This window comes from Gymnoscopelus braueri (genome assembly GCF_963280865.1).
Source record: "Gymnoscopelus braueri genome assembly, chromosome: 11".
Taxonomy (NCBI): Eukaryota; Metazoa; Chordata; class Actinopteri; order Myctophiformes; family Myctophidae; genus Gymnoscopelus; species Gymnoscopelus braueri.
In genome coordinates, this window is record NC_137613.1 from 6,916,585 (window position 1) to 6,938,306 (window position 21,722).

Consider the following 21,722-nt stretch of genomic DNA (forward strand, 5'->3'; position numbering starts at 1 on the left):
AATAGGGTTTTTATCAACACACACAGACATCAACACTTCACTCCAACAGACACTGACTGGCTGTTAGACAAACACCACAAACAACTACACAACTGCTCCTGCTACCAGGTAACTTTGATTGTTTTGCTCTCGAGTCAAACAACCATTTTGTTTCTGCAGAGTCTTGTACTTGTACTACTCAACTTGCTTATGAGTGGCAACACTCCAAGAACAAAATAAAAATACTTCTAGGAGCACGGCTCAAAAGAGAAAACGGCACTTGAAGTCTTTAAAAAAAAAATCCCCCTCTCCCAGAGGAACAACCGACGTGTTGCGACTCGTGCATTCTTCTTCTGGCTGGCTGAGTCGAAACACATGCGGTTTATTTGAAACAGATATTTTGTTTGAGCCATGTCATGTACTGTACAGGCCACACTTAAAATATTTACTGGTGATTAATAACATCCTACTGTACTATTATACATATTTCTATCCTACTTCCTAGTACAGTATAACTTACTGTCCTACTATCCTATAAGGCACCATTAGTTTAGTGCAATTTCACAATGTGGTGACTCTCCTGAACCGAAGGTGCAGACCGGCGCAAACATGGAGAATGTTATCTTTTAAATGTTTAAAAATATTTTAAACTGCAATAGAGACTTTGTTATTAAATGTGTCTCTCTAATAGACTATATATTTAGTCGATTTTACGCCGCATAAGGCCATTAACAGTACACTGAGCACTATAACTATTACTATATAAATATAGTTTTAAAAATCGTTCTAAGTCAAGTGGATGGCAGAGTTCACACCGACTATAAAAAAAATACAATGGTGAAGGATATAGTTATAGTCATCGTTATAGTTATAGTGCTGCTCAGTGTGAATGACACTTTAGACCAGGAAACATACCTCTCTCCTCTCCTGTACAACAACGGCCTTCCAGGTTGGCTATGATCACATTGAAACTATCTGGGCCGTAGATCTGCCTTTGCTCCATGCAGATCTGCATAATTGAGGCTTTGTAAATCAAGGCTTTGTCATTTCAATTGTGTGAATATTTATGGTGTTTATCAACAAGTGCGAGGCATTGTGAGCTTGTAGATCTGCTATTTTTGGCTAAAGTTCTCCTCAGAATAGGGATGCTAGGGTTCAAGTGGCTAATGTAAAAAAATAATTCTATCACACAAAGGTTTGGTGGCCCCCCTGTAGTAATTCTGAGGACCCCCTATAGGGGTCCCGGACCCCCTGTTGAAGACCCTGATCTAGCCAATGTCAGCGGAATGAATGTCACACCGGGATATGGGATTAGAAGCCTTCTAGGCTGGGATCAATTTGTTTGCAGGTTGATCCCACTTATGGGGCGGCCATAGCTGAATGGTTAGTCTAGCCTAGAACTCTGGAGGTCCCGGAGGTCCCAGGTACATTTCTAGCTCTCAGCAGTGGTGGAAGAAGTACTCACATTTTTTACTTTTTTACTTACTTTTTCCTGTTACATCATTTTGAGACAAACGTCACGCTTTTTTAATAACATTTTTACAAATGTATTTTCCTATCTGCAAACTTACTTGTAACTTGTACGTTGGCATTTATATACATATGCTATGATTTGTACAAATATAAGCTATTTATAAATATATCATTTGCAATTTGTAAAAATAGTATTATTCCAAACATACATATACCTCAGCCCTGTATACATTTCTGCCATTTGAAAATAGCAGATCTACAGACTCACAATGTGTCGTGATGCGACACATTGTGAGCTTGTAGATCTGCTATTTTCGAATGATTTTTTAATACATTTTATTCATTTGAAAACTTGTGAAATGGGACATTCTGCATAATGAGTACTTTCTACTTTTGGTACATTTTGATGCCAATACTTTTGTACTTTTACTCAAATACATTTTGAATTCCGGACTTTTACTTGTAACAGAGTATTTCTACATGAATGAATGAATGAATGAATTATTTTATTTAAGTGTCATGCCACCTCGTGGCCCATCCCTCATGGGATTATATGACACCTTTTCAGACAGTTACAATATTCACAAAAATAGTTTCATATGCTGGTTACCGGTATTGCTGATCATATACAACAATTACCGACCGAACAAAACAAAACAAAACAAAACATAACATGATTTACATGTCTCCTACTGGCTGTACAATGCTTTTTTCCTCATATCCCAGGCTTTCTCCAGATAGTTTGCCAGTTTAAATACATCTTTTTCAAATAAGCAGTTAATAAGTTGTGAGTCATTGATGTCCAACATATCAGCATAGTTAACTGATGTCCATAGTCTACATTGCAGTATTGATACTTTTACTTTAGTAAAAGATGTGATTACTGTTTCCACCACTGGTCATCGACTACCTCGAGCACTGTCCCGTCAGCAGTGGCAATGATGTCCTCTGTGTTAAATACAGATACTTTTGTTTTCTTGGCATAGAGCTTGAGGCAGATCTTCTTGCACTCCATTTCTACTGCCTTACATTCTCTGCTGTGTCCGTTAGTCTGCTCTTTTTCCCCCTCTAACACCAGTAAATGTATTTAGTTACCACTGGCTCTCAGCAATGTGTCAAAGTGACGCTTATCAAGACACTTAACTCCTAATAAAGATGGTGCCCAGTTTTCCCTAGTGCCCACCTTCCCTGTATTCTTTTATTAAGCTCTTTGAACGGCCTTGTTGTTGAAATGTGCTGTTTTAACCCTTTGTCTACTGTGTGTGTGTGTGTGTGTGTGTGTGTGTGTGTGTGTGTGTGTGTGTGTGTGTGTGTGTGTGTGTGTGTGTGTGTGTGTGTGTGTGTGTGTGTGTGTGTGTGTGTGTGTGTGTGTGTGTGTGTGCGTGCGTACAGGCTGAGTGTGGTCAGAATCGTCTCCTTCTTGGTTGAGTCATTTCTCTCTTCTCTCCTCAACTAGAGACTTCTACTTGAGTAGGTGAGTTTATACTGATCAATAATATCATGTATGAAGCTTAAACTATTTACTGATTAATAACATAACATTAATAACATCCTACTGTGTATATGAATTTGTAATTTTTACAAAGATGTATTATACGGCACTTGTGTGTGCACAAACAATATTATGTGTAAATAATCAATTCTGCGTGTCAATTGTTGAGTCTGCATTTGTGAGTAGACCAACACACACATACATTCCTTTTCTCCTGTTACATCATTTTGAGACAAACGTCACGCTTTTTTAAGAACATTTTTACAAATGTATTTTCCTATCTGCAAACTTACTTGTAACTTGTAAGTGTGCATTTAAATACATATGCTATGATTTGTAGAAATATAAGCTATTTATAAATATATAATTTGCAATTTGTAAAAGATAATTTATACTTTGAGTATTATTCCAAATATACATTAACCACTTCAGCCCTATATGCATTTCTGCCATTTGAAAATATTAGATCTACAAGCGACGCATTGTGAGCTTTTAGATCTGCTATTTTCAAATGATCTTTTAATACATTTTATTCATTTGAAAACTTGTGAAATGGGACATTCTGCATAATGAGTACTTTCTACTTTTGCTACATTTTGATGCCAATACTTTTGTACTTTTACTCAAGTACATTTTGAATTCCGGACTTTTACTTGTAACAGAGTATTTCTACATTGCAGTATTAATACTTTTACTTAAGTAAAAAATGTGATTACTTTTTCCACTACTGGTCCTCGACTACCTCGAGCACTGTCCCGTCGGCAGTGGCATTAACCAACATGTTCCTAATGGCTATAGAAAACTCACCATTCTAAGCTTTAATTTGAGTGGTAACATGTGGTTATAACTCTAGAGATACAGTCAGAAACACTATTATGTTCATGTGATAACATGAGGCAGGGCCCTAAAATTGAGCCATGGTTCTCAAATGGGTGGTGGGCAAAGCTAGGTATGAGGTTTTTTTTACATGCTGTACATTTCGGCAAATTCTACCTCACAATTTGGCATGATAACCATTGCAGACGAGTAGCTTAGTGGTAGTTATCATGCATTGAATATGTGGACCCCTATATTATCACACGCAAATTGTTACAACAGGGTAGGGTTCAAGTGGTTAATGTAAAAAAAAAAATTCTATCACACAAAGGTTTGGTGGCCCCCCTGTAGTAATTATGAGGACCCCTATAGGGGTCCCAGACCCCCTGTTGAAGACCCCTGATCTAGCCAATGGCAGCGGAATGAATGTCACACCGGGATATGGGATTAGAAGCCCTCTAGGCTGAGATCAATTTGTTTGTAGGTTGATCCCACTTCCAAGCATTTTGGGGCGGCCATAGCTGAATGGTTAGTGAGCCCACCTAGAACTCTGGAGGTCCTGGAGGTCCCAGGTACATTTCTAGCTCTCAGCAGTGGTGGAAGATGTACTCAAATTTGTTACTTAAGTAAAAGCATCAATACTGCAATATAGAAATACTCTGTTACAAGTAAACGTCCGGAATTCAAAATGTACTTGGGTAAAAGTACAAAAGTACTGGCATCAAAATGTACTTAAAGTACCAAAAGTAGAAAGTACTCATCTTGCAGAATATGTCCCATTTCACAAGTTTTCAAATGTATAACAGCAGATTTACAGTAGATCGGCTATTTTCAAATGGCCAAAATGTATATAGGACTGAAAAAGTTGACGTATGTAATTATAATCAAAATCTACAAAGTAACTAGTAACTAAAGTTTTCAAATAATTGTAGTGGAGTACAAGTACAATATTTGCCTTTGAGGTGTAGTGGAGTAGAAGTAAAAGTACTGAAAATTGGAAATACTCCAGTAAAGTACAGTACTTGCCTGTATTCTTTTATTAAGCTCTTTGAACGGCCTTGTTGTTAAAATGTGCTGTTTTAACCTTTTGTGTGTGTGTGTGTGTGTGTGTGTGTGTGTGTGTGTGTGTGTGTGTGTGTGTGTGTGTGTGTGTGTGTGTGTGTGTGTGTGTGTGTGTGTGTGTGTGTGTGTGTGTGTGTGTGTGTGTGTGTGTGTGTGTGTGTGTGTGTGTGTGTGTGTAGGCTGGACGTGGTCAGAATCATCAGAACTATAAAACGTCTCCTTCCTGTTTTTGTCACTTCTCTCTTCTCTCCTCAACTAGAGACTTCTACTTGAGTAGGTGAGTTTATACTGATCAATAATATCATGTATGAAGCTTAAAATATGTACTGATTAATAACATCCTACTGTACTATTATAAGTCTTTCTATCCTGCTTCCTAGTACAGTAACCTACTATCCTATAAGGCACCATTAGTTTAGTGCAATTTCACAATGAACCAAAGGTTCAGACCGGTGCAAACATGAAAAATGTGCATTTAAATTGTTTAAAAATATTTGAATCTGCAATAGAGACTTTGTTATTAAATGTGTCTATCTAATAGACTATATATTTAGTCGATTTTACGCCGCCTAAGGCCTTTAACAGTACACTGAGCACTATAACTATAACTATAAAAATATAGTTTTAAAAATTGTTCTAAGTCAAGTGGATGGCAGAGTTCACACCGACTATAAAAAAATTATACAATGGTGAATGATATAGTTATATTTATCTTTATAGTTATAGTGCTCAGTGTGAGCATACAGTACAATTAGGCGTACTATAGTGAAAGACACCTTAAGGTGGGTCCGACAGTTCCGAGGTCGCTGGATTTGTGTATTTGACAGCACTGTGCTGTATAGAGACACTACAAAGGACTACAAAATTCACGCCCACAATTGAGACAGTGCACCCACGCAAGGTCCGTTAGAATGATGTACTGCTGTTGTCAATACAATCTCTATAAGAGGCATCATAGAATACCGTAATTTCACTGGTTGACTACTGAGGCTGTTTTTTTGAGTTTTTTTGTGTTCTAATAAAGCGTCCCATTTGTTTGACTTGTCTTTTTTAATGTGACATACCTGCCATCTCAATATAAAACCCACAATATACTATAAAATACTCCAAGTTCTAGCATCTGAAATCTAAAGTTTAAGTGGTCGCATGGTATATACGTCACTGACGCATCCCTTGAGGTTTTCAATACCCAGATACGTTTGTCTCTCATTAGTAGGCTATAGGCTATTTATTTTTGGACAATTATCCAAAAAGTATCTTGCAAGACTATTTGTATATTAACCTGGAGAATTCAGTAGTTGAAAATGTCGGGATATGTCACTCCTCCATTTAGTCGGGTTATTTCCCCAACTTACATTCAGGCAAGTGAATACAACAGCGGTAAACCCACACGTTTTAATTTTTCATGTACCGTCGGAGCTCCGCGGTAGGTAGAAAATATATATAAGCCTGTGAGATGTTCAAAATATAGACATGAACAAAGTCAGTAGGAGGGATTGGGATGAGAATTCCCCTATTTACAGTCGGCGCTCTGCGCTCATAAAGACAGTGATGTCACTGAAATGTAACAACTTGTCTTTCTGCCGTCTCCCCTCTGCTGTGTTAACATTATGGGTAATATAAATGTGAAACACATCAGCTATTGAGAAAACAAGAAGCTATGTTGATAATGACACTCTATACATTTGGAAACATCTTTTTTATTCAACTCTATATCGTCTCCAGTTCATGCAGGATCATTTAAAAAGTAGGTTAACTCTCATATCTTCTCATAGAGATTGCATTTACAGCAGCAGTACATCGTTCTAACGGACCTTGCGTGGATGCACTGTCTCAATTGTGGGCGTGAATTTTGTAGTCCCTGTGTGTCTCTATGACAGCACTATCATCAGTGTTGTGTTGGATTCATATTAATGTGTTTTTCAGACATGTAACCACTTAAACCCTCAATACTTAGTCAATTTGACCTTTCACTTTTTACATAGTCTACTCTTTTTACCCCTCTACACCCAGTGGTGGAAAGTAACTAAGTACATGTACTTAAGTACTGTACTTACACAATTAGTAAACATTTTAGGTATACATCTCCTACTACAATTATTTGAAACTTTAGTTACTAGTTATTTGTAGATTGTGATTATTATTACAAAATATACATTAACCACTTCAGGCCTATATACATTTCAGCCATTTGAAAATAGCCGATCTACAAGCTCACAATGCGTCGCGACGCAGCGCATTGTGAGCTTATCTGCTATTTTCAAAAGATTTTAATACTTTTTATACATATGAAAACTTGGGAAATGGGACATTCTGCATAATGAGTACTTTCTACTTTAGTACTTTTAGTTCATTTTGATACCAATACTTTTGTACTTACCAAACCTCTTTGCCAAAAATAGCCGATCTACAAGCTCTCAATGCCTCGCAAGTGCGAGGCGTTGAGAGCTTGTAGATCTGCTATTTTTGGCTAAAGTTCTCCTCAGAATAGGGATGCTAGGGTTCAAGTGGTTAATGTAAAAAAAAAAGTTCTATCACACAAAGGTTTGGTGGCCCCCCTGTAGTAATTCAGAGGACCCCCTATAGGGGTCCCGGGCCCCCTGTTGAAGACCCTGATCTAGCCAATGACAGCGGAATGAATGTCACACCGGGATATGGGATTAGAAGCCTTCTAGGGTGGAATCAATTAATCTCTCAAGAACAGATTCAGAGCTACAACAGCAGAGGGCGCTGTTTTTCCTTTTTATTTGGCGATGGGTTCCCAGATTGGGAATCAATTTGTTTGCAGGTTGATCCCATTTCTGACACACTCTTTTAGGTCCCAGGTACATTTCTAGCTCTCAGCAGTAGTGTAAAAAGTATTCAAATGTTTGTATTCAAAAAGTAAAAGTATCAATACTGCAATATAGAAATTACAAGTAAGAGTCCGGAATTGAAAATGTACTTGAGTAAAGGTACAAAAGTACTGGCATCAAAACGTCCTTAAAGTACAAAAAGTAGAAAGTACTCATTATGCAGAATATGTCCCATTTCACAAGTTTTCAAATGTATAACAGCAGATCTACAAGCTCACAATGCGTCGCATCGCGACCCATTGTGAGCTTGTAGATGTGCTATTTTCAAATGGCCAAAATGTATATAGCACTGAAGAAGTTGATGTATGTTAATAATAATCAAAATCTACAAAGTAACTAGTAACTAAAGTTTTCAAATAATTGTAGTGGAGTAAAAGTACAATATTTGCCTTTGAGATGTAGTGGAGTAGAAGTAAAAGTACTGAAAATATGAAATACTCCGTTAAAGTAAAGTACAGTAGGCCTACTTGAGTAAATGTATTAAGTTACCTCTGGCTCTCAGCAATGTGTCGAAGTGTCGCTGAGCAAGACACTTACCCTTACTAAAGATGGTGACCAGATTTCCCTAGTGCCCACCTTCCCTGTATTCTTTTATTAGGCACTTTGAACGGTCTTGTTGTTAAAATGTGCTGTTTTAACCTGTCTGTCTGTCTCTCCTACACTGTCTCCCTGTTAGCTGTCCTACTGTCTGTCTGTCTGTCTGTCTGTCTGTCTGTCTGTCTGTCTGTCTGTCTGTCTGTCTGTCTGTCTGTCTGTCTGTCTGTCTGTCTCTCCTACACTGTCTCCCTGTTAGCTGTCCTACTGTCTGTCTGTCTGTCTGTCTGTCTGTCTGTCTGTCTGTCTGTCTGTCTGTCTGTCTGTCTGTCTGTCTGTCTGTCTGTCTGTCTGTCTGTCTGTCTCTCCTACACTGTCTCCCTGTTAGCTGTCCTACTGTCTGTCTGTCTCTCCTACACTGTCTGTCTGTCTGTCTGTCTGTCTGTCTGTCTGTCTGTCTGTCTGTCTGTCTGTCTGTCTGTCTGTCTGTCTGTCTGTCTGTCTGTCTGTCTGTCTGTCTGTCTGTCTGTCTGTCTGTCTGTCTGTCTGTCTGTCTGTCTGTCTGTCCTACACTGTCTCCCTGTTAGCTGTCCTACTGTCTGTCTGTTTGTCCTACACTGTCTGTTTGTTAGCTGTCCTACTGTCTGTCTGTCTGTCTCTTCTACACTGTCTCCTTCTCCTTGAGCAATAGATTATAACTTTTTTTGAACTCCATGTACAGATTGCTCAAACCGATATTGCACAATGTACTGTATACAAGGTATCTGTACATTATGACTATTGCTGCTATAGTATTTATCGATGCTGTCAGGCAAAAACCTCATATCTCCATATTTCAACTTTTTACGTTTTTTGGTAAATGAATGCCCTACTTCATCATACTCCAGTGTCACACAAAAGTAGAAAAACAGACCAAACTACAACACAAAGCGTCACATCGTTACATTGTGTTTACATTTGTATTTCAGTACAGTAGTAAACGTCTAATTGTTGTATTTCTGTCTTCCTCCCTCCTAGCTCTGTTGTTCTCTTAGGTGGTTAAAGTTCGCCATCTAGTGGACAATTTGTGGAATCTCAAATCACAGGTATGTTCTTATGCTACATTTAGATATTTGTACAGATCCTCTTCATAAAAGCCTGATCAGTTAATGTGTGGTGTTCCGTCTAATGTAATATTATGCATAGTAGCAGTATTTAATGTGTATGGCTTTACTTTCATTGACCTATGTGTCTGTTATTCCAAAACAAATCTTGACATCCTTATGTTGGGCCTGTCATTATACTGTAGGTGCAAACCCTCAAACGTTTTCGAGATTGTAGATCGGCTATTTTCGCTGCACGACACCATCGTATGACAAAATATAAATACGATTTAAGAGGTTAATTTGTATTCCATTCCATGATGTGTGTAACTTAACTAAAGGTTGTGTTTAGTCTCTTCACAACCAAAGCTTTAAGAGAATGAAGCTGAGATGTTGACACCCTCTGTTTGTACCAGGAATCAACCATGGAGACACTTAAGGAGCTGAGAGATGACCCCGATGCTAGTACATCAACAATACCACGAAAATGGCTCCCAGTCAGTAAAAGATGGAGGCCTCAGTTAGAGAAGCTTGTAAAAATGGATGACAGTGAAGTTAACAAAGTTCAGGGTCTTGTGTTTGGGAAAGGTAAAGAATTCCGCATAGCACAGGGAAGTGATGGACGTGAGGTCTTCTTGGGGTTAAGAGATGATGGCACTGAAGTTGCAGTTAAGAGAATGTCTAAAACCTGCGACCTGTACGGCGACCTGGAGAATGATGAACTACATCTACGTCTTCCAGAGCTTGATGATCCTTCGATTGTACGATATGTTCACTTTGTAGAGGATGAGGACTATGGGTACCTTGTTCTTCAGTTATGTGAATGCACACTGGAAGAATACATCACTGAACTTCCAGAACAGGAGAGGAAACAGCTTGCGGAACAGGTCCTCAATAGCTTAAAAATTCTTCATTGTCAGGATAGAAAAATTCTCCACCGGGACATCAAGCCTCAACATGTCTTGATTGGTAAGAAAACAAGCAAATAATATTAGAATTATAAGGAACTATGTTTAATTATTTTAATCCAAAACCTGTTATTGTTATTATTTGATATACCAACTTTCCCCGCAGATAGTCAAGGCAAGGCAAGATTGGCAGGTTTTGGAATAAGCCGACAAATAGCCGAAGGAGAATCAACCTATGAAACAAGTCCTGCAGGAACACGAGGCTGGATGGCAACAGAGACCTTGGATACCAATTTTACAATCAAATATAAAAGAAGCACTGATATCCAGGTTAGTTTTTTATCTGTGAGAACAATTGAATTCATGATAAATACATAAAAATGTCTTAACTAATTTTCATGCTCATTCTTAAGCCGGCCGGGATGTTGATATATTACATCCTTTCTGGAGGACACCATCCTTTTGGCGACAACATCCAACAATGTGAATCCAACATTAAGGAAAACAAGCCAACCAAACTGGATCATGTTGTTGATGTGGTTGCTAAGGATCTCGTTGAGTGGATGATCCAGGGAGACCCAGAGAAAAGACCTACAGTGCAGCAATGCTTGGCTCATCCCTTCTTTTGGGCAAACACACGGTACGTGTTTTTGATCCACACATCATTCATTCATTCATTCATTGATCTATAAACACTATTTCAGCATATTATGTTAATCTGTTTGATCAGACAGTTAGGTACTCATATATAACCAATATGTTTGAAGAGAATCAGAATCTACTTTATTGTCACATCACTGGTTTATAGTTGTAGATATGTAACTTACGCGACATTTGTTTTTGCATAGGTTTTTTTCATTGGTACTTATAGGTCCACATAGTGGCAGGTGCATGATTAGACATAATAACAATAATAACACATAGGCTAGAAAGTAACTGCACAGGTAAAAAAAAGATACACATGGCAGGTCCACAGGGATAGAAAAGTCTGCACAGAGGAACACATGAAGACTAGGCTCATGTTTTCACTATTTTATTCCTAGGAGAGTGGAGTATTTGAGAAGGATTGGAAATGAAAAGGAAGTTGATTATTTTCGAAAAGCTGGAAAGGACCTCATCCCTGCATTAGAGAAGTATGATAAGCAGCATGCTGAGCAGGGACAGTTCAACGCATGGAAACAAAAGGTTAGTTTATTACTAATAAATAATATGAGAAAACTGTATGACCACACTTTTACCTTTATTGTTTTATATTCTTAATGTTATTCCTTCTGTTCTTTATTTCTCTTTAAATGCATTTTAATGCCTCTAAATGCCATTTTTTTTACGACATATCCTCCTATAATTTGACAAACCTCTGTCATGGTGTCATGGTTGGTGAGGCCAAAATTGCTCTGCCCAGTTCTCCTCAGCGGCTGGAGCAATTGATCCGAAATTGCACACAGCCATTGACCATTACCATGTGCACCTAACAGCGAAGCCCGTTTTTCGATATCACCAAATCTCAGCTGTTTATTAGCGTTTTTGTGTAATACACTGTCGCCATGGTTACGGGGCTGCCCAGCTATGGGACGAACTGCCTCCCGGGTTGCCAGATCATGTGCGCATATCCCCCCATGGATGCGTCGACCGGGTATGGACTAGTAGAAATAAACCTTTCTAAAGTAGCTAAATCATAATTTCATGCTCACATCCATCATTATGTTCTCAAGTCCATTTGATCTTTAAGTTGTATTGTGTGTTTAAGTTGTACTCTTGTGTTTTTAAGTGGTACTGTGTGTTTTTAGTGTTTTTAGTACTGTGCGTTTTTCCAGTTATCTTTAAGTTACTGTCTGTGTTTTTCCAGTTCCGAGATGCCAAGGATGAGACCAGGCAGTTGTTTGAGGAGATGGATATATTTAAGGTGAAGAAAGGCACGAAGAAGTACTCTGACCACCTATTTGGACTGCTGCGCTTCATACGCAACCTCCAGGAACACTAGTAAGTTAAATTACATCAACACAAACACAAACCGGTGTTGAACATTAGCACTCGTGCCATTACACTCAAACAATACATCTGGTTGGTTTGTCCAATGTAATTTGTGATGTCCATGTCACAATAATAATAATATTCTAAATGTGTGGAGCACTTCTCAGAGCATTTCTCTGGATGATTAAAAAACAAAACAACAACGATGTCTCATACATTCTATTGCAGTGATTCTCAAAGTGAACACTGTGGTTCTCAAAGTGAACTCTATTGCAATGGTTCTATTGCAGGGGTCCTTGAGGGGGTTCCAGGGGGTCCCCATAAAAATGTGTTGATATAGTTGATGATTAGTTGATATACAGTAGCATCAAAATCAACCATTTGTAGATCTGCTGTTTTTAAAGATTTGGATATTTTTGAAACATTTTAACAACAACAATATTTTCACATGGGGGTCTGCGGCCAAATACATCAATCAATTTGGGGGTCCATGACATGAAAATGTTTGAGAACCACTGGTCTATTGAATATTGTCTATTAGAGCTGAATTAAATGATGAATTTTACTATTTATAAAAGCAGACATCAGACCATATGGCAGCCATAGTGATATGATTTTAATTGAATTTAATTTATTGTGGTAGTATGATAGTATCACTATAGTTGTGAATGTGGTCACCATCAGAAGTAGTGATTTGATTGAGCACTGCTTTGTGTTCACAGTCCAGAGGCTGCAGCTGGTATCAACCTGATGGAGATGTTTCCTGCTCTGTTTGGATACGTTTACAAGTTTGCCAAAGAACAAGAGTGGAACTCCAGGCCCGCCCTGAAGGAAATGTTTGACATCTTCCTGAACGAAGAAGATACAGCATCAGCAGTCACAGTATCAGCAGTCAGCACCAGTGCTGCATCCACAAACCATTAAGTCATGCCCATAGGGGCAGGAGCCTTTCTCCTGTTTCTGCAGCGTGAGGCAGTTTGATGTACAAGTACATCCTCTGGACATGATGCTAGTATGTCACAGGGACTTATCCCCCAATTCAAGCCTTGATGCTGAGTGCCAAGCAGGGAGGCATTGGGTTCCATTCTTTTTTTTTGTGTCTTTGGTATGACCCGGCCGGGGATCGAACCCCAGCCTCCCAGTCTCAAGGCCACTGTGCTGGATGGTTTTCCAATATTTACATATCCTTAATTTTCATCTTTTCATTTTTATATACCCAGCGATACGCTAATTTAGAAAAAAGTAAAACAAAAAAAAGAGCTTGTAGAGCTTGTAGAAGGTTTTGGAATTTGAAAATTCTTCATTTAATTACATGTCCAAAATAGAGAGTCCAGGTTGAAAGTGGTCTGTCTGGTTTTATACATATTTAACCAAAGAACGGTATAACAAGAGCTTGTGACTAATAATCACCAGTTATTATTTCCATTTCCTGAAATGTAATGTTTATTGTTTAATATACAAGTTATCCACCCGACAGTGACGATACATTACATTGTATTGGTATTGTTTAATGTGCCTTGATGTGCCTATTCCAATGTGTCTCAAACTTTCCAGGCCGCAACCCCCCCAAATAATATATATATTATTTTGATTATATTTGAATTTAATTTGAGAAGTATTATAAAGGTCTTAAAGGCCCTTAAATTGTCACTTTAGAAATATGCACATACCCTGTTTACACTTATACTGTATGTTGGTTTGTTTATTGTTGAGAAAACAAAATCGCACATTAAGCATATCATCTGTGGACCCCCAAAATCATTTGGAGACCACCCTGGGGGTCCCGACCCACAATTTGAGATCCACTGTTCTATTCCGCCTCAGGTTTTTCTGGAACTAGGAATGTATTGTGGTTTCTGGTCTTATAAATATGTACTGTTTTGATAAGACTATATTACAGGCTCTGCTGTTTATTTCTGACTTTTCTTTACTTTTTAGTTGATTGTTTTGATACTTTGTATACTTTGTATAATCCCAAACATTTTAGGCTTCGTACCCCCTTCTACGTCCTGACAGGGTTGATGCCCCTCGATCCCCCACACCAGGTGTTTAATTGGAGTTTAGGACAATCAACCTGTTCTCTTGGTGTTGATCTGATTGAAGGCATTCCTCCCTGAACCTCAACGCAGTTGTGTTCTATCCTCCATATAGTCTGTGAGATCTGGTGAGATGACATGTCCCATAACCATTTTAAACTCTATTTTATACTCTCTTGTACACAGTGGCGTACCCACCATAGAGGCAAGGCAGGCGGCCGCCTGCCCAACTAAAATCTCGCATCCCCTAGAAAATAAAGTGAGAAACCGGCAGTGAAAAAGAATCCAAACAGAAAACTGTCTGTCGGGCCATTAGCCCGCCAGACAGCCAATACACTATCCATTCAGCAGAGCGACCCTCGCCTATAGTGATGCAAATGTCTTCATGCCATGGGCATGGGGTGCCAGGGTTGGGGGTCTGGGCCATCACCTGTACTCACCTGGCATAAAAGGGGCTCTGAGAGCAGCTTGAGCCATTCATTACTAAACTACAACATGAAGAGACCACCGCTGAAGAAGAGATTCATCCAGAGGACGCTACCTTTCACCACCGCTGCCAAGACCTTGGCGGCGCCAGGACCAGCGCAATACATACATTGATTATACTTGCATATTGTTTTTATTAGCGTTTTTCAGTTTTGTAGTCAGTGTAGTGTTGTTGTTAACTTGTTTCCCCCGCGATTTTCCCCCGAGTCCCCCCCCGCCTTCGGAGGGGGGGAGGGGGGGGGAGAAAAAAAAATCTCGCCTGCCCTAAACGTAATTCCTGGGAACGCCACTGGTTGTACAAGTGTCACATGGTGAAAATAGCCGATCTACAAGCTCACAACACGTTGCACTGCCGTGTTGTGAGCTTTTCTCCTATTTCTTAAAACCTTTGAGGGAAAATAAGTCAAATGTTTGCCTATAAGGACCAAAAAAGGTTGAAAGTTTTAATACATTAAAGAATATGTTTTGCCAAAACACTGGATTTTTAAATAAAATGTCATTGCATCGTGGCTATGAGTGTGTGACTCTGCTTTTTCCTTAAATGTCATTGTCTTGTGTTGAGACATCATATCCAGTGATATTGTTCTTTATAGAGATATTAATCTGATCTTTATGTCTTGTGTTGAGACATCATATCCAGTGATAGTGTTCTTTATAGAGATATTAATCTGATCTTTATGTCTTGTGTTGAGACATCATATCCAGTGATGGTGTTCTTTATAGAGATATTAATCTAATCTTTATGTCTTGTGTTGAGACATCATATCCAGTGATGGTGTTCTTTATAGAGATATTAATCTAATCTTTATGTCTTGTGTTGAGACATCATATCCAGTGATATTGTTTCTTTATAGAAAGATATTAATCTTTCATAACAGCTTCTTAGGAAAACAGGGCTCAGATGTTAGGACACAGCTCTGCAATAAATGGACAAAGCTAAAACAAAACACTTAAATAAGAGTTAAATGGCTCTATATTCTAATAGTAAGGATTGCTATAGAGTGTTAAAGTAATAGTTCTTTAGTGAACAAAATACATGTTCAGGACGGGATAACAATTTGATTCAATCAGGAGAGAGAAGTCATACAGGATAAACAAGTGAAATTGGAAATGAAGCACTTTAAAATTTAAGCTGACAAATGAGCCTAGTAGGGTTCACTCTGCTGATTGGATGAAATTAGTGTCCCACAAGAACATGTCTTTCCTTTTTATGAAAGAGCTGGTCAGTATATAGTAGTAGTACTACTACTACTATTACTACTACTATACCACAAACAATACTAAACCATTTCATAGAAGCCTATTCCCAACTCTATAAAGTAACAGTATGATGCTTCAACATCTGAATGAAAAAAAAACAACAACAAAAGGGAATGGATTATGAAACATAATTGTTTTTATTTCAGGTGTATTACGTGTGTGTGTGGGGGGGGGGGACTCAAACCCACAACCTTCAGTGTACGGTACATTGAGCCTCTACATCCTCCTCACGACTCCACAGCTTTCACCTCCTCTTTGGGCTCCTCTTTCTTCTCCTCTTTCTTTGGACAAAACTCTACAGAGGAGAAGAGAGAGAGAGAGAGAGAGAGAGTGCAAATTCATATCATATGTTTATTATATGAATATTTGTTTTGTTATTTAACTGTTGACCTTCACTGTGAGTGACAGCATCAGAAACATGTTTTATGACAGTAATAACACATACCAGTCTTCCCATTGTAGATGAAGTGACGAGTGACTTCAAATTTCAGACATTCAGCTTGTTTCTTGTTTGACTCCTGAGCAGCTGTCAACTCCTCCACATTCTGGTGTTTACCTTCTCTTCCTAAAACACGCGCGCACGCACACACACACACACACACACACACGTTTGTATGATGAGGACATAAACATTTTAGGACGGCTTGTTTATGAATGCAATTTGTAAAATGTTAAACTTTAAACCTGTGTGTGTGTGTGTGTGTGTGTGTGTGTGTGTGTGTGTGTGTGTGTGTGTGTGTGTGTGTGTGTGTGTGTGTGTGTGTGTGTGTGTGTGTGTGTGTGTGTGTGTGTGTGTGGATATGTTGTTGATAAGGACAGTAGAGAAGTGACCATTTTGGAAGTGGGAAGCCTCGGTAATGTCCATAAATTAGTTGTGAGAGGCCTGCAGATTGCAGGAATGTCCAAAGCCGAGAGCTGATAAGGCATTGGCTAAATTCTGTTTAGTGTCTGTGATAATTAATTGGCAGTCGCCACATATGGAGGGGACGATGCTTCCTGTATCTGTGATCTGTATCCTGAAATACTTATTGTTGAGTTTGAGCATCTACTATTGTTTGTGTTGAAGAATTTCTTGTTAAATGTGAACACAAATACAGATGTTAAATGTGTGTGTTACTGTAGTAGAGCAGGTATCTTCCCAGGGCTTCAGTGGGAGCTCCCTGGTAGATCATTGTGTGTGTGTGTGTGTGTGTGTGTGTGTGTGTGTGTGTGTGTGTGTGTGTGTGTGTGTGTGTGTGTGTGTGTGTGTGTGTGTGTGTGTGTGTGTGTGTGTGTGTGTGTGTGTGTGTGTGTGTGTGTGTGTGTGTGTGTGTGTGTGTGTCTCTCTTACTGTAGTAGAGCAGGTATCTTCCCAGGGTTCCAGTGGTCGCTCCCTGGAAGATCATGGTCAGACAGTCAGGGCAGAAGGTCTGGTAGAAGAACACTTTGTCTGGGTCACTGGTACGCTCTGTCTGCACACCTCCCGTCTCCCTCACTGCAACACACACACACACACACACACACACACACACACACACACACACACACACACACACACACACACACACACACACACACACACACACACACACACACACACACACACACTCTCACACACTCTCACACACTAAGATTCTTGTTTCCAAAACAATTAGCCCAATATGTAGAATTATGTTGAGGTATTATCTTTCTAAACCTACTGTACATGTTTAGATAAACATCCCAGTTCACCTACAGTGTAGGGTGAACATCCAGACAGACTGTATCAGTGTGGAAATGTATTTACAGAGCAAACAGCATTCTGTAATAAATCTATAATTATATCAATGAGAGGCAGCAGTTATTTAGACCAGTGGTTCTCAAACTCTTTGATGTCTTTTATTCTTTATTTTTTCTTTTTTCATTTCAAGGACCCCCACTATGATATGCATTATTAAACCATGTGATGCCATGATTATTTCTGGGACCCCAATTTACACAGTAAAATCCTCTGTGTTAATTTAACTCTGCGAGTGTACAAATGGAACCAAATGGACCTGTATGGGTCCATTTGGTTCCATTTGTACACTCTCTGAGAATTACAGACCCTTAAGGGTCCATTTCCATGTGTACGCTCTCTGAGAGTTACAGACCCATAAGGGTCGATTTGGTTCCATTTATACACTCTCTGAGAGTTACAGACCCTTAAGGGTCGATTTGGTTCCATTTGTACACTCTCTGAGAGTTACAGACCCATAAGGGTCCATTTGGTTCCATTTGTACACTCTCTGAGAGTTACAGACCCTTATGGGTCCATTTGGTTCCATTTATACACTCTCTGAGAGTTACAGACCCTTATGGGTCCATTTGGTTCCTAACTATCAATCATTTTGCTGGGGACCCCCTGGAACCCCCTCAAGGACCCCCTATATTCTCTCTAAGTGAACAGCTGTCTGAAACATTCTCTACAGGTCTGTCTTCCAAAGAGTTCCACAGTATTCCTATAGGGGGCAGCATTGCACTTCTTTAACTGTACAACCTGTGGCTACAACACCAAAACAAGAAAGAAGGAAAAAGGTGAAGTAGTAGAAGAAGAACCACAGGATGTTTTTAACTCTCTGATCAGCAGCTCTAAACTAAAGCACTGATCAGTGATTTACTTTGATATATAAACCCATATAAACAGTTTATAAGCCTTATTATCAGTGTGGTGTTTCAGCATGTTTCATCCTCCAGGACTACACTGTCAGGTAGGAACTATAAAACACAGAGAAACTAATACTGTCTTTAACTAACACTAACTAACACTGTCAGATATGAACTATAACACTCTTTAACTACAGGGTTGTTGTCACTTTACTTCCTCAAGTGCAGTACGTGGTGGAAAATGTACTCAAAATGATTTACTTAAAGTAAAAGTATCAATACTGCAATTTAGTAGAAATACTCTGTTACAAGTAAAAGTCCGGAAGTAAAAAGTACAAAAGTATTGGCATCTAAATGTACTTAAAAAGTACTAGCCATGGTTTACATGACGCTCGTCTGTCACAAGCGCCATGGCGCTACTTGTTTCTGGTTTTTGAAATTTCTCCATTTACAACCCGTACATCTACATAAACCTTCAGATTTCAAATATAAAGTACTGACCCCACGGCCATGGATGTAACAAGTTGAAACGCCTGGGTCTAAGTACCTGTATCTTCCGTATTGTTCAATAAAAAGCATTTTAAACCGATTGGTGGCCATTTTTTCATAATTGTCTCCATATCTTTTAACTACGCGACCCTATCGGTTTGGATGTGTATTGCACTCTGATACACTATAACTCTATGAAAATATGGCCGCCGATGGGATTAAAATCCTTTTTATTGAACAATACGGAAGATACGGGTACTAACACCCTCCCTTTTTAACTTGTTACATCCATGGCCGTAGGGTCAGCACTTTATATTGAAATCTGAACATTTATGTAGATGTACGGGTTGTAAATGGAGACATTTCTAGAATCAGGAACAAGTAGCGCCATGACTGTCATGATATGACAGTCATGTTTCCGGGCTATTAAAGTACCAAAAGTAGAAAGTGATCATTATGCAGAATGTCCCATTTCACAAGTTTACAAATGTATAAAACGGATACAAATCTTTGGAAAATAGCAGATCTACAAGCTCACAATGTGTCGCATTGTGAGCTTGTAGATCTGCTATTTTCAAATGGCCAAAATGTATATAGGGGCTGAAGTGGTTAATGTATGTATTGTAATAATAATCTACAAAGTAACTAGTAACTAAAGTTTTCTAATGATTGTAGTGGAGTAAAAGTACAACATTTGGATCCAGAAGCAACGATTTGAGATTTAAAAAAAGATCAAAGATTTGCACAAAACAAGATTTTTCTAAAAAAAAGATCTACAAGCTCATAGTGATGTGGCTTGTGAGCTTGTAGATCTGCTATTTCCACTATTCATGTTTTTATAAAGTATAAACCTATTACATTTGTCAGTCATTTCTTTGTATAATTACTAGGTCATTTGTCTTCCCTGTGGAACTTCAAAGCCTAAAAGAAATATAATTTGTTATTCATATGTTCCAGTGTTCAACGACATAAACACAATTCAATCGTTAATCGCAATTATTTATAGGACAATTAATGGTCACGTAAAATGTCATAATGGTGACAGCCTCCATCAAGTTAACATGAACACATTTTGCACAGACACACACACACACACACACACACATGAGAGAGTTTTCGCCCCTCCCAAAGGAATCTTAAGGGAGGAGGGAATAGAGGCACGGGAGTGATTCTCTTATCAATTCCCCAAAGTGAGTCAAAAGATGGCCTTGACTGAGCGAGCAGCCAGCAAGGCATAAACAGTCTATTGTCAGAACTCCATGTTACTAAAAGACACATACAATATAAAAACACAATGAAGCAGTGTAGCATGTCAGGTTCTATCACATTCTGGTTGACTGGATCCCTGACTATTATTCAATTCCTGTAAAGCTGATGTAGAACATTGTTTGTTTCCTGTCAGATTTGCCTTGAGGACTGGAATCACCCCAATCCCAATCCAAATAACTTCCATGAACATCTGAAGACTAATAAACATAGAAAGGTATGTAATCACCTTCCCCGGGCGGGGAGAGAGATATATATTTTTTGGTATTATTATTATTTTTTTAATACATGAAAAAAAAACTGTAAAAAAAGAAGTAGTGAAAATAGCAGATCTGAAAGATGCGACGTGTTGTGATCTTTTTCACTAGTCATTACTGAACCTGTCTGCTGTTCTCTACCCACAGAACAAGGGAAAAGTATTTCAGAAAGGTAAGGCCCTCTCTTATACATTTGATAAAGGGTTCACTCTGGTGGCGCAGTGCTAAAGTGTCTGCTCACCACCGGCGGAGGATGGAATCCACCGCGCTGCATCCGGCTTTGTGGAGTCACCATACGAACACAATGTGTCCCGTGTTCGGGGGAGGGAAGCCGGGCGGGGAGGGTGACGATAGTCACTGACTCACTGATAATAGCATAGAGCAGTGGTTCTCAACCAGTAGTCCGGGGACCACCAGCGGTCCTTGGGTGTGTGTGTGTGTGGGGGGGGGGGGGGGGGGTTTACCACGGGGTCCCCAGTGAAATTAGTTAACATAGTGTAGGGTATTTACTTATAAGAAACACCTCACTTGTTCAGTCAGACCAACAACCCAATGAAATAAAGACAGACAGACACCAGAGCGCTCAATTTTACGTGCTGCACGGAGAGAGTCAGACTTAGCTTCCTGCTAACCTCCAGACAACCTCTGACTCTTTTCGTCTCCGCACGACCCTTTTATTCAACATAAGCGGTTTCATAACACATCATAAAGAGGAACCGAAAAGCTGTGCTAACAGGTTTCTGTTTGCCCAGTGTATAATGAGTAATAGACATGTCCTCCAAGACGTGGAACACAGCGTACATAATGTGTACATACAGTAGGTCAAAGAACAACATGTGAGGAAGCATGCATTCGGGTTAGAGGCCCCTTCAGGGGCAAGCATATATCATGATTAATACAAGTACAAAATACAGTGTAAGTTACATACAAATAGAAAATACAAACTTTGATCCCTAACACATAGTGTCACAATCATTTTAACCACTTAGCTTTGGCTATTCAAAAATAGCAGATATACGTTAAAATGTTTTTCTTTTACAAATATATATATATTCAAAGATATGCACACATTTTCAAGATTTTTCAAAAATAGCAGATGTTGGCTCCTGCCTCGATCAAGTTAACATGAACACATTTTGCACACACACACAC

General features: G+C 39.0%; 2 protein-coding genes across 4 annotated transcripts in view; both read left to right on the forward strand.

The window, feature by feature from the left end:
• Positions 1 to 15,203, forward strand: LOC308095971 (serine/threonine-protein kinase/endoribonuclease IRE1-like). Of its 3 annotated transcripts, none has more exons than XM_080443167.1 (10): positions 1 to 108; positions 2,845 to 2,926; positions 5,002 to 5,099; positions 9,229 to 9,296; positions 9,710 to 10,262; positions 10,368 to 10,531; positions 10,615 to 10,841; positions 11,245 to 11,386; positions 12,048 to 12,181; positions 12,895 to 15,203. In XM_080443167.1, exons 5-10 carry the CDS (start codon positions 9,719 to 9,721, stop codon positions 13,094 to 13,096), a joined length of 1,413 nt encoding a protein of 470 aa, XP_080299293.1. In that variant the 5' UTR covers positions 1 to 108; positions 2,845 to 2,926; positions 5,002 to 5,099; positions 9,229 to 9,296; positions 9,710 to 9,718; the 3' UTR covers positions 13,097 to 15,203. The 3 variants fall into 3 exon arrangements, with proteins under 3 accessions (XP_080299293.1, XP_080299295.1, XP_080299294.1); XM_080443169.1 differs by having other exon boundaries at positions 5,002 to 5,095; XM_080443168.1 differs by lacking the exons at positions 1 to 108; positions 2,845 to 2,926; positions 5,002 to 5,099 and having other exon boundaries at positions 7,322 to 9,296.
• LOC308094891 (uncharacterized protein) overlaps positions 14,704 to 21,722 on the forward strand; it is a gene marked incomplete at both ends in the record, with an annotated part of 20,733 nt that continues 13,714 nt past the window's right edge. Inside the window, 4 exons of the mRNA XM_080441714.1 lie at positions 14,704 to 14,792; positions 18,632 to 18,662; positions 20,450 to 20,530; positions 20,718 to 20,742. Coding sequence (XP_080297840.1) covers positions 14,704 to 14,792; positions 18,632 to 18,662; positions 20,450 to 20,530; positions 20,718 to 20,742 — 226 coding nt within the window. The remainder of the gene's footprint in view (positions 14,793 to 18,631; positions 18,663 to 20,449; positions 20,531 to 20,717; positions 20,743 to 21,722) is intronic.

Coding starts and splice junctions, on each gene's coding strand:
- LOC308095971 (XM_080443167.1), top strand. CDS start 9,719: ATGGAGACACTTAAGGAGCTGAGAGATGACCCCGATGCTAGTACATCA. Junction 11,387..12,047: donor TCAACGCATGGAAACAAAAG/GTTAGTTTATTA, acceptor GTGTTTTTCCAG/TTCCGAGATGCCAAGGATGA. Junction 12,182..12,894: donor CGCAACCTCCAGGAACACTA/GTAAGTTAAATT, acceptor TTGTGTTCACAG/TCCAGAGGCTGCAGCTGGTA.